The 11458-nt window shown below is 35.2% G+C and overlaps 2 protein-coding genes across 8 annotated transcripts; both read right to left on the reverse strand.

The window, feature by feature from the left end:
* Positions 1–671: 671 nt before the first annotated feature.
* On the reverse strand, positions 672–3836 carry LOC129291012 (serine/threonine-protein kinase STN8, chloroplastic). 7 transcript variants are annotated; one of them, XM_054928099.1, is made up of 6 exons: positions 3172–3836; positions 2662–2835; positions 2312–2396; positions 1992–2224; positions 1343–1706; positions 672–1237 (listed from the first exon to the last, which is right to left on the reverse strand). In XM_054928099.1, exons 1-5 carry the CDS (start codon positions 3751–3753, stop codon positions 1356–1358), a joined length of 1425 nt encoding a protein of 474 aa, XP_054784074.1. In that variant the 5' UTR covers positions 3754–3836; the 3' UTR covers positions 672–1237; positions 1343–1355. The 7 variants fall into 7 exon arrangements, with proteins under 7 accessions (XP_054784074.1, XP_054784076.1, XP_054784072.1 ...); XM_054928101.1 differs by lacking the exon at positions 2662–2835; XM_054928097.1 differs by having other exon boundaries at positions 672–990; positions 1992–2396; positions 3172–3835.
* A 1322-nt stretch (positions 3837–5158) lies between these two features.
* On the reverse strand, positions 5159–9855 carry LOC129291014 (serine/threonine-protein kinase AtPK2/AtPK19-like). The gene is made up of 7 exons (XM_054928102.1): positions 9710–9855; positions 7621–8565; positions 7303–7385; positions 7069–7189; positions 6805–6978; positions 6404–6511; positions 5159–5675 (listed from the first exon to the last, which is right to left on the reverse strand). The coding sequence occupies exons 2-7, from the start codon at positions 8296–8298 to the stop codon at positions 5376–5378; spliced, it is 1464 nt and encodes a 487-aa protein (XP_054784077.1). The 5' UTR covers positions 8299–8565; positions 9710–9855; the 3' UTR covers positions 5159–5375.
* Positions 9856–11458: the final 1603 nt, after the last annotated feature.

The following is an 11458-nucleotide window of genomic DNA, read 5'->3' on the forward strand; positions in this document are numbered from 1 at the left end:
ATGGGAATAACATCTTATTACAGGAATTCAACAAACTTAGCTTCTTTATCCATCCTAGATATGGACGTAATGTTAACTGAAGGATTTTGAAAGGTAAATATATTGTTGGATGCAGATTTCTTGTGTATAATGGATGATGCATAAATCTCAGGAATCTGTCTTCAAGTTCCAAAATAAGATACTACAAAGAAAACTTGGAATACCAATGAGCATATAACCTAACTAGTAAGGGGTTATATTAACTTAACCAATAGTTTCGAGCTCGAGTCTTGAATATGTAGCTATATTAAATTTTTGTTGGGAGAGCTTTGCTGCTAATGTATTCCTACCTGGCTCGACCAATGAATAATGGGTAATTGTATTAAAATAGAAAAAGAAAACTAGGGGACAACAATGGTGGTTCACATCAGCACTCTATTTATCTTATGCAATATTTGGTAGATTTTTTCGACAGGAAATAAAAGAGGCACCCATCTCATTTTTTTAACATTGCGTTTTTCATTTCCTTTTAAAAAGCACTTTTTCCCATACCAATCATTGCATTAAAGTTCATGTTGTAACAGTATGCTACTATTCCTCACATGGAAAAAAAAATAAACATTTGCATCACACAAGAGTTAAAATAGGCAAAATAAGGTTGCAAAAAGAGGTATCACCTCCAAGAACACAGGTCAAATGAATCTGTCATATAGAATTGAATATCATTTCTCTTGAATGTATAATCAGTTTCACCAAATAAGTGAAACAACAGACACCAGAATATGGCAGTAAATTGTAGCTTCACTTTGTTCTTTCTACCTTGTTTTAAGCCATACAAGTCAGAACCACAAATGTGCTGGCATTACAGGTGAAATCCCACCAAGCATTTGATATATAACTCGAAGAACCGACTGCCGTCAACTAAATTCGGTATAAGCCGCATTTCACAAGGGATTGGTATAAACTTCCAGGAAGATGCAAATCTTGGCCAGCAGCAATGGAAGTTATCTTCTGTGAAATGTAAACAAATTTTATTTCAAATCTTTCTTGAGCTCTAGCCCACAGTTTGCCTGCGAACTCGGAGAGGAAGAACCAAACGAAGTAAAGTCACAGGCTGTCCACATAGATGGTATCCTTTCATCCTTGTTTAACTAATTCTATGTGTAACAAAATTTTCATGCTCATATTGGAATTATTTACTCAGTTTCTCATCCTGCAAACAGGAAAGTAACTGCTGTACAGCTTCAGAAACAAGCAACTGACAGCAAAACCACAACACTTTTAGCTCAAGCTTAGCCAAATGAATTCAAATAAAATTAAACGGTGAAAAAAATTAGAGAAAGGCAACGAGTATAATACTCACATCATTAAGCATCTCACTTTCTGCTTAAGCTCAATTTTGAAAGGACTGCGGCAGCTTGATCACCAGCCAGAAGAAAATAAGGATGCCTCAAAGCATCTGCAGCAGATAAGCGTCCTCTTCTAAAGGGGCCTCTCTCACAAATAAGCTTTGTTGCTAAGTCCCACCCTCGACCTGAGTCACAGTCAAGAATTTGGAAGTCGGGCCTAAGGCGAGTAAATTCTCTCCATTTGATCAAATCATATTGACATGTTTTGATCTCCAAATTGAAGTTCTTCAAGGCAGCTGGAGACCTTAAAGATGGTATTGCCATTTGCAGGAGTACAATCCCAGCAGAGTACGTATCAAACAGATCAGGACTATTCAGCTGCAACATCAATCAAGTGATTCCACTTTCAGCAATCACTGGATGTCGAGGATATAATGCAAACAGATTTTAAAGTGTCTGCTGGAAGAAAATAACTCGATAAAGAGGAAATGGCAAATTCCATCACAATCTGAACAAGAATCTGATATGTAGAAAGTACAAATAAATCCTACCCTATACCTTATAGACATAATTAATTCGACAAAATGATTGACTGGTATTTTAATTTGATCCTTGAACAGCTTTTTTATTTTAACCTCATAGACAAGGTATAAGAATTAGAACCTGCCACAAGATTGGTGAAAGGAAAGCTGCAATTGGCTCTGGAGGAGGACTCGGTGTTTCTTCCGGGAGTACATATAATTCTGGGGGGCAGTAGTCAGGATCCAGCAAGGTAATGTTGGGTACATAATTCTTTCCAATTCGAAGGTCTGCTGCTGCACCAAAATCTATGAGTTTAATCTGCCCCCGTCTAGTGACTACCAAGTTGGCAGGCTTGACATCTCTGTGAACAATGCCTGTGTCGTGAATTTTCTTAAGACATGTGATAATCTGGCGCATTATTTGTTTGATGATCAATGCATTTCGTTTAGAAGGGTCTACACCTTGCAAGACACTTCCAAACATGACAGACTCTAAGTTTGAAGGAAAGTTACGACCTTTGATGTAATCAGCAAGAGTGCGGTCTCCCTGTGTCAGAGACAACCAGCAATTAGTTGCTAAAAATATAGATGGTAATGACATGTGTGTGCATTTCTAGCAAATTTGCTTGATGTACTTTATGCAATGAATGCAACGAGAACGAGGTATAGACCAGAGCACAGGATTAGCTATTTTATAAGATCACAATTAAGACCACCATAACAGGCTAAAACAAAACTTTTGGAGGTCAATCGGTGCATGGATGAATAATATATGGCTGTTGTTTATGTAATGAAAGAATCAGGTACAGCACCTCAAACTTCCAAACAAGCCATTTTCCACCTTTTATGAATTGTGAATTTGTTCTATCAGCTACAAAACTTCCCAGGAATTCAGCACAAGTTTCAGGAGCTGCTCTGGAAAGCCTGTAATTGAACCACTCCTCAAAGTCACCGAATTGTTCGGCCCCTACGATTCCAACCTTCACCTGCACATGCCATCCACCCAACGTTCGAACACATCTAACAGGTTTATCATTACTTAAAAATGAAGAGAATGGTTGAAAAGAGATTGCTTCCATGTCAGAGTGCACAGGTTTCTCATTAATTTTGGAGTTCAAGTGACTTGAATGCTGGTCTCATTCAGATTCCTAAAGCAAATAGAAAAATGGAAAAGGAGATAAACAAATGAACACACACACACACACACTGTGATTATTACCTATGGGAAAGAAAAAAATTGATCCAACGATGGCTTCATTGGACCAGGAAGCATGCAGCATGAGAGAAGTAAGGCTCTCTGCAAATGCATGTAATAATAATACCTTTTTGAGAATAACTTTATCCTTTGGTTTCACATTCAAATTTATTGCTGTCTTTCCTCTTCCCCTCTTCTGTACATTCTCTTCAACAAAACCATTCTTCGGAACCACGACACCAGAATAAACAACACCAAATGAACCTTCCCCAATCTTATCTCCAATCATAAAATCAGTCCTTCTGAGATTCCTTTTTCCCGTTAAATTGTCCAAGCCGAGCTGCAGAGGAGCCAGAAGGTAGGCATCAATGGCGCCTATAAGAACACCTGGCCTTGCAGTCAAATAAATCCATGTCAGTCCTGCAAAAACAAGGAAACACCACTTCTGGAAATCGGATAAATCTTCAGTTAATCTCTGAAATTGAACTATTCCTGATCGAAGAACAGGGAATTGATCGAGGTATATAGTGTTCTCCAACAAATCGTTGGCAATGTTGTCCAGAAAAGCTTTACACTTTACAGGGTTACTCTTGAAACGGTGTGTTAAGAAAGAAACATTATTGGGTGAAGTGGGTTTCGGAGAAGAGAAGGGGATTGTGGTTAGATTATGTTGGAGGGCATAAGCAGGAGGACGAAGCAAGGAAGCCATGAAAGGCGTCAAAAAGATGACTAATGCTCAGAGCTTGGGGTCCTTGTTTCAGGAGTAGCGTCAGCAGGAGGCTGTGGCAACTCTTATGCCACATGTTCCATTTATGCTTTATCCATGAGGAATACATTTTCTCGGGCCTAAAATTTTCACCCAACAGTTTTTTCTTACTTTTTTTCGGGCCAAATCATAAATATCTTGTTGTTTGGGCCAAAAGTGAATACCTCTTGTCATCGCTGACACAAACATGATTTAGAATTCTTTATTTTTAGTGTCTTATCAACATATAATATTAGTACTTCATAGATTAAAAAAACATAACTTTTGACCATATATTTTTTTTTTATTATAAATTTCTGTATTTTTTTTTATATTTTACATCCCTACACTTTATTCATTTAAAAATTTAAAAGACAAAAAAATAAAAATTTAAAAATTTAAAATACACACAAAAAGTATAAGGATCTATAATAAAATAAAACAAAGTGTATAGATCAAGAGTTATGTTTTTTCTTATAAATTTAAGAACATTTAAAGTTTTGAACCTGTATTTTTTTTTTTCCTATCATTTCTATCTATTTTGCATTTGCATGAACAAGATGGTTGGCATAATTAATTTTTTCATAAATTACCATTCATAGTCTTTTTTTTTATTCCGTTGCCCAACATCTTAAAAAATTAGAAGATACTCCTTCTATTAAAAAATGTAAGGTATTTTTAACCGAATTTTACTCTAATAACTTAGCTATTAGTCTTCAAACTAATTTATATTTTTATATTTATTCTATTTAATAGGATATTTCAACTTAAAATAAATATAAAGTGATTCATATAATAAGTGCATTTTTGAAAAAAAAATAATTACAATTTAAAAGACTAAAAATATTTTTTACTTTTTAATTTTTAACTTTTTAAAAAATACTTTATATTTTTTAATTGAATGAGTATTACTATCACCCGCTCAAACTAATCCAAGTGCCTATTGTGTAAAATCATTATTAGCAAAAGTGACCTCATGAGTATCTCAAAAATGCCAAGATATTTTTATATAACATTACTACATGACTCAGGCTTAAATTATTCTTTTTTATTTTGCCACACCCAGGATTCAAATTTAAAGCCACATAATAAACTAACTTCATGATATTATCATTTTTATTTTAATTAGTTTGTATTTTCTTAAAATTTAAATAATCTTCTAAAATACAGAAGGCAAAGCTTGTAACATGACAACACTAGGAAAATACATGAAGTGAAGAGCAATATTCCAATTATTTTTTTCATAACAATATTCTAATTAATTTTAACTTCACAAGTACAAGATTGGTGCCGAGAAAAACTGCTTCAGCGAAATCATCCAACTCAGGTGGGTAGAGATGAGATTTCACCTTATTAAGACACAATGAGATGCCGAAGATTATAGTATTTATCCATACCACAATAAATTACTAGCAAGCCGCTCAATGTAATAAATTGACGAGCTGCAGATCTCACACAACACACAAGGGAACAAGAAATGAAGAAAATGTTCGTAGCGGTACCATAATACAACTGTTTTCATGCAGCTAAATAAATAAAACTGAGTATTGCAGAAAAGTCGTGCATCCTGTGCCGCCAATTAAAGCTTAGCAAGCAGGGCCATTCCTTTGGAGGAAAGAAGCTGCAGGTCTCACATAACTAAAGTCTTTGAAAGGATTGCCACCATTTGGACTGGCAGCCGGCGAGTCGATGATGGGCATGTCAGTCCAGCGCTTCTCAAAGTTGGCAACACAATGCTTTCCAGCAACTTCAGGGCGAAAGCTTGGCTGGATCTCACGTGAATCCAACTTCCTCCAATTGATTGGTTTGAACCACTTGTGATCTTTAATTTCCAAGCTACCCCTTGTTCCACTGCCTAAACGCTTTGTCGCATCCTTCTGCAGCAGCTGTAACAGGGACAGACATATTTATTTAACTTCTATAAACACGCAATGTAACAGTACAACAACAAGAAGAAACCACAGCCATATCACACTTTTAGAGGTCAGCTATATGGATTGCACAATGCCATTATGCTATGCCATCAACTAAGTCTTTTAAAAATATTATTAACTAAGAGATCTCATTTAACAACTTCCATAGATGTTCTTTTTAGTTTTCGTCTACCTTTTTTTTACAGGGATCAAGATAAAATAAAGGTTTTTATATCTTTCTAGCAAAAGTTAGGTCAAATTATTCTCTAGAAAATGAAAATTTTGAGCCTCATGGCAGCGACGGGTAGGTGAACATTCAAACATCCAATCATTGAGAAGTGGAATGCTTATCGCAGTCCCTATGCTAATTATGACATCAAAACATGGAAATCTTGAACATTTCATTTGTCATGTTCAAAGAACTGATGAATGGATCTCTAAATGCACAAGAAACTGACGCGTCAACTTACCAAACATCATATGGAAATGAAGGAATTGTTTCGCAATAACACCAAAAAAGTATCATGCCTAAACGCGCCACAGTTCCATACTCTTCTATTTAAACCACACAAGAGAATTTTACAATTAGCATGTCAAATAATTGTTTATCAATTCACATGATAAGCCATGGAAAGATAATTCTTATTTCATGCTATGATTTTTATTTAAAAATAATGAGTTCTTGGTGAACTAATTATTACCATTTTCAACAGTGAATGTGCTTCACTGGACAAAAACGCTGGCAGCTTGATCTTGTCTTTAATTATTTTCTGCTGAATTTTCTCACGGTTTCCACCACAGAAGGGAGGCTGCAGAGAAGAAGACCAAACAACGAAAAAAATCATTTGCTATTCCAAACCAAAAGCACATATCATTAGTTACTCAATCCCCAAAAACACAAAAGTTCATTACAAGAACGTAGGAATATGTTCGCGGATAAAAAAAAAATAGTACAATATTTAAATAGGTAAAAACACTAAAAAGCAAATAGGATTTGGTGCCACATTGTTGTTTGTAAGAATTCCAGACGAGATATAAATTCTCAAACAACTTCAAAGATTTAAATGAACAACTGCAATTATACAAAAATCAGGATACGAACCTTTCCAGTAAGCATTTCATAAAGTAGGATTCCAACACTCCACCAATCAGCAGCCTTATCATGGCCCTTGCCAAGAATAATTTCAGGTGCCATGTACTCTATTGTTCCACACAAGGAATTAGATCTTGTATTACTTTCAAATTGCTTGGCCAGGCCAAAATCAGTCAGCATAACCTAGTTGATCAATACAAAAACCTCCAGATTATTTAAAGTCTAAAGCAGAGCCAAAAGTCGTACACGTATGAAGTATGAAGGGGAGTATACATGACCATCAGCATCCAGCAGGATATTTTCAGGTTTTAGATCCCTGTGCATTATTCCGTTTGCATGGAGATGGGAAACTGCAGAAACAATCTCAGCAGCATATATGCGTGCTAGATCCTCTCTGAAAGTTGAAGGCAAGAATAAAACCACAAAGTCAAGTATTTATCCTCCTCTCTATGCAATTTTTTTTAAAAGAGAAAAAAAAAGAAAAAGAAAGGCCAAAACCAAAAGTACCTGAAAAGGCCTTGATGATAAAGCTGAAAGAAGAGATGACCACCGTTCACAAAATCCAGCACAAGATACAATCTGTATTTTGTCTGGACAAAATAAAAATAACATCAATTTGGTCTATGATCTTCAAGGGAAAGTACTTCACTAACATCAAACATAGAGTAATTAAAAAGTACGTGAAAATAAGATACAGATATTATATAATATAAGCAAAAGGTTGAATTGTAAGAAGCTAAGCCAATGGATAAAAATTATTACAACAACAATGATAAACAAAACTGCGTCTGCAAACCCTAGTATTACTATTTTGAGAATAAGTACCTGAAAAGAGTATCTGAGTTGAACAATAAAGGGGTGCTCTATTTTGGTTAAAATATCCCTCTCAGCTTTCATGTATTCAGCATGGTTATTTTCCATAATTTTATCCTTTCTCATTACCTTCATTGCAAATATTTCACAAGTAACCTTTTTCCTCACTTGATACACTTTTGCAAATGCTCCCTGTCCCACAACCTTCAAAATCTCAAAATCTTCAAAGCTCACTCTCTGGATCTTCATGGGATGTTCATTATCACCTTCAAGAGACTCCTCAACGATGACGTTGTTGCCATTAGATTCATCAACTTCTACAATGGTCTCTCCAGCAACATGCTCCACTGCTTTTAATGAATCCTCAGTTTCATGTAAAGTGAGTTTGCCAAGCTTAAGTGATAGGCTAACACAAGTAGAAGGACCAACCAATGAATGTGAGCGGGTATAAATTACAGCTGGATCATCGTAAACGAGTTCACTTGATTCTTCCACATGCTCAACAATAGCAGAATCAGCATCATTCACTTCTATAGAAGGCACTGTAACTGGACCAAAGACATCAGAGAAATCAAGCTCAACTTGATCTGTAATTGCACTGTCAGTGAGGCTTGCAGGAAAGAGTATTTGGTTCTGGAATGGTTTGCAAACACTGGTCTTAGACAAATTAGAAAACTGAGAGGAAACCATTTTGCCAATTAACACAGGGATCCAAATATGCTGACGGCCAAGCTAATTAACAGCGTAAATTAATCGCCACTAAATTCCCCCAACTGCTGATGGACTCCTGTCAATTGCCTGAATGAGAAGAAAGTTGAAGCGTGCAAATGGAGTTCCCAAATACTTTGGCAGTAAGGAAAGCAAAATCCAGTAGAAGAGGCTGTTCTTGTTTCCCGATGCACAGGAAACGAAGTAAGGTCCAGTAGTTGTTGAACTCATGAAGATCCAATTAGCAATCTGCATGCCATCCCAGGAAAGAAAAAACATGAGAAGACAACACATGCACGGCCAAAATTGAGTTGGACAGTTTTTTTTTTTTTTTTTTATTCCTGTTAGGCAATTCTGGAGGTAAAATGCTCAAGATAAACTAATCACGACATCACTGCTGAATCCATAACTCGAGCTGATGATAGAATGAAATAACAAGTCAAACTGGGCCAAGAAGGTATAAATGATATAAGGGGGGAAATAAACGGAATTGCGATAACATGTAGCTGGCCTCGCTCAGTTTTAAATTCTGTTAGGAAAGAGTGGGACCTCTACCAACTTGACTTGGAATCAGTTAGAGGAGGGATACTCCTCGAAAAGGAAGGGGGAATGTACTGGTATTCAGACAGGATGACTCGTGTGCTTGAGCTCGTAGATGCTTGGATCATCTTATCTCATCTTATCTTTCAGGCACAATTGTTACTGAAACCAGTACAATGAAATCTGAACCTGTTTCTGATGCCAGTTTGGAACGGAGGAAATCTGAAACCGGTCCTTTTTTTTAAGTGAATTAGTTAACAAGTCTCAAAAACTGAATGGCCAATACATCCCCCCTCCCTTTTCTCTTTCTCTCCCTCCGCTAACTAACCCCCAGAGGGCCATTAGAGGTAAGCTACAAATGATCTCAATTCCCTTTTTATCCCCACTAATAATACCCCTCTTACACGTATTAATGAGCACTTAGCATAACTCCATTAAAAAAAGAAATTCCAAAGAATGAGAATTCAAGTTCATCAAAACATATTAACAAGAGATATATAAGCAGTATCATCTATTTGAAATAAATCAAAGAAATCGAGATCCGCAAGAAAGGTCCAAATTTTTTATCTGGATCCAATGGCCCAGAACTCAATCAAAGTTCCGAGAGAACACAAAATTCATCAGCAAAAATTATGTTCAGCAAGAAAACAAAAAATTTGATTCAGTTAAGATATAATTAATGCCAGCAATTCAACAGTTAACTCAACCCACACAATATCAAACCGTTAAATTTCAAAGTAGGAAGCTCCAGCGTGCGCGTCAAGGGTTTGCTCAAAAAGTTGAAATCTGGGAAAGAAAAAAGAAATTGCAACGGAAAACGAGATTGAAAGAGAGAGAAGCGAGGAAGGAGTACCTGAGAAGGTTGCGGAGAAGAGCGAAAAGGAATGCGATGGCGTCTTTTCACGAAATGCTGTGCCAAGGAACTCGAGCCGCCACTTATAGATCGTTGAAAACTGATGGTTTTCGTTATTTGTTCTTTTTCTTCTTTTGCCCCCTGAACAAATTGTTTGTGCTATTTCAGTTCCCAACACGTGGCGTCAAACTATTGGGTGATTGCAAAAGTGGGTAGAATGTGCTATTTCGCTTTGGTTTCCAAATCCTTTTGCCTTTTGGATTTCGTTTCCCACGATTTTACCATTAAACATGAGAGCATCTAGTTCTTATCTTAAATCCCACCTAATTTTAAAATTTTAAGTCATATCTTTTTGTTCTAATCAGAATTTTAAGTCATGTCTTAATAAATCTTATTTTATAAAACATTATAGCCACCACTATCCAAAGAATATCCTGAATAATATAATAAATATTATAGAAAAGTGACTCTTGCACCAATAAATTAGCTCAACCCAGTTCATGGAGTCCCCCTTCCTTCTCAATCATGTTGAGACGAACTGAGTCCAGCCTAAAAAAATTTAGGACAAGACGCAATTAGATTGGGACAAAAGTAGTTTCAAGACAAGATAAAACATAGGTGAACACCAAGATGTCCCGTTTCTAATTTTTTTAATGTTTTACTACTTGTGATTTATGATTGTCTTTTTTTTTTTCCCTTTGTTTCGGACTTAAAAAAGTTTTATAATTTGATGATTATTATATTGGATTTAAGTTATAGTAAAATTTCCAATCCTGTCTTGTTCCAATCCCAAATGAGATTGGTCTGTCTCTAGGATGAGATAAGACATAAGACAGGATTACTTCGATAGTTTTGCACATACTTGCTCAAAGTATTTATCATATAAAGGATAATGCTTTATTTTTATGACTCTCCCATTAGATGTAGGAATTTTTCACAGGGAGAATATCAATAAAGCACTCTTAAAAACATTATTATCTGATAAAAATTTCTAACAAGTAAACATTAATAAATTAATACTAAAGTTATTGTTTTAGGTTTAATAAGTACTTGATTTGTCTGGGATCGTTATTAGATATTAAATTCTTTTAACAATTTTTTGTTAATATTTTCTCAAAATTGCCCAACGTACTTCTAATAGCTTGAACATTCATTTAACCACATTTCTATCTTGAGCATGTGACTTATTAAATGCTAGTATTTCTTTATGATTGTGTATTCCCTAAAACACCTTTATTACTATATCCACTTGCTAGTAAGTAACATTGTCATGTTTGATGAAATAAATACAAAATTAATGTTTTATCATGATAAATTTGTCAATACGGAGGTGATTTTAGTGATCTTAAATCAGATGGAATTTGAGGATCTTTCTCCTACTAATGGCAGCATGCAATACGCTAGCATCAAAAGATGAACCCCTACCAAGTCCCCCACTTGAAAAAATAATTTTACTTCCACCCCAACTCTTTCTTATACACTGGCTAGAGACTGGAGATTAGAGAGAGTAATGCTCCTTAAAATTTTTAATTATTTTTTAGTAAAATATAAAGGTTTTATATTTTTGACTTGTTAAATTAGTACATTATAGAAGTTTTGAAATACTAAATGAAATTTTTATTTTAATTATATATGCAGTCTTTTATATAATGCAAATGTTTTAGTAGTTTGGAGATGTAATTATCATATAATCTACTTATTTTCAATAAGATAATCTCACACATGCTTTTAGAGTATTAATATTATTGA

The sequence above is a fragment of the Prosopis cineraria genome, unplaced genomic scaffold, assembly GCF_029017545.1.
Source record: "Prosopis cineraria cultivar Desert tree isolate PC_DT_omini unplaced genomic scaffold, ASM2901754v1 PC13, whole genome shotgun sequence".
NCBI lineage: Eukaryota > Viridiplantae > Streptophyta > Magnoliopsida > Fabales > Fabaceae > Prosopis > Prosopis cineraria.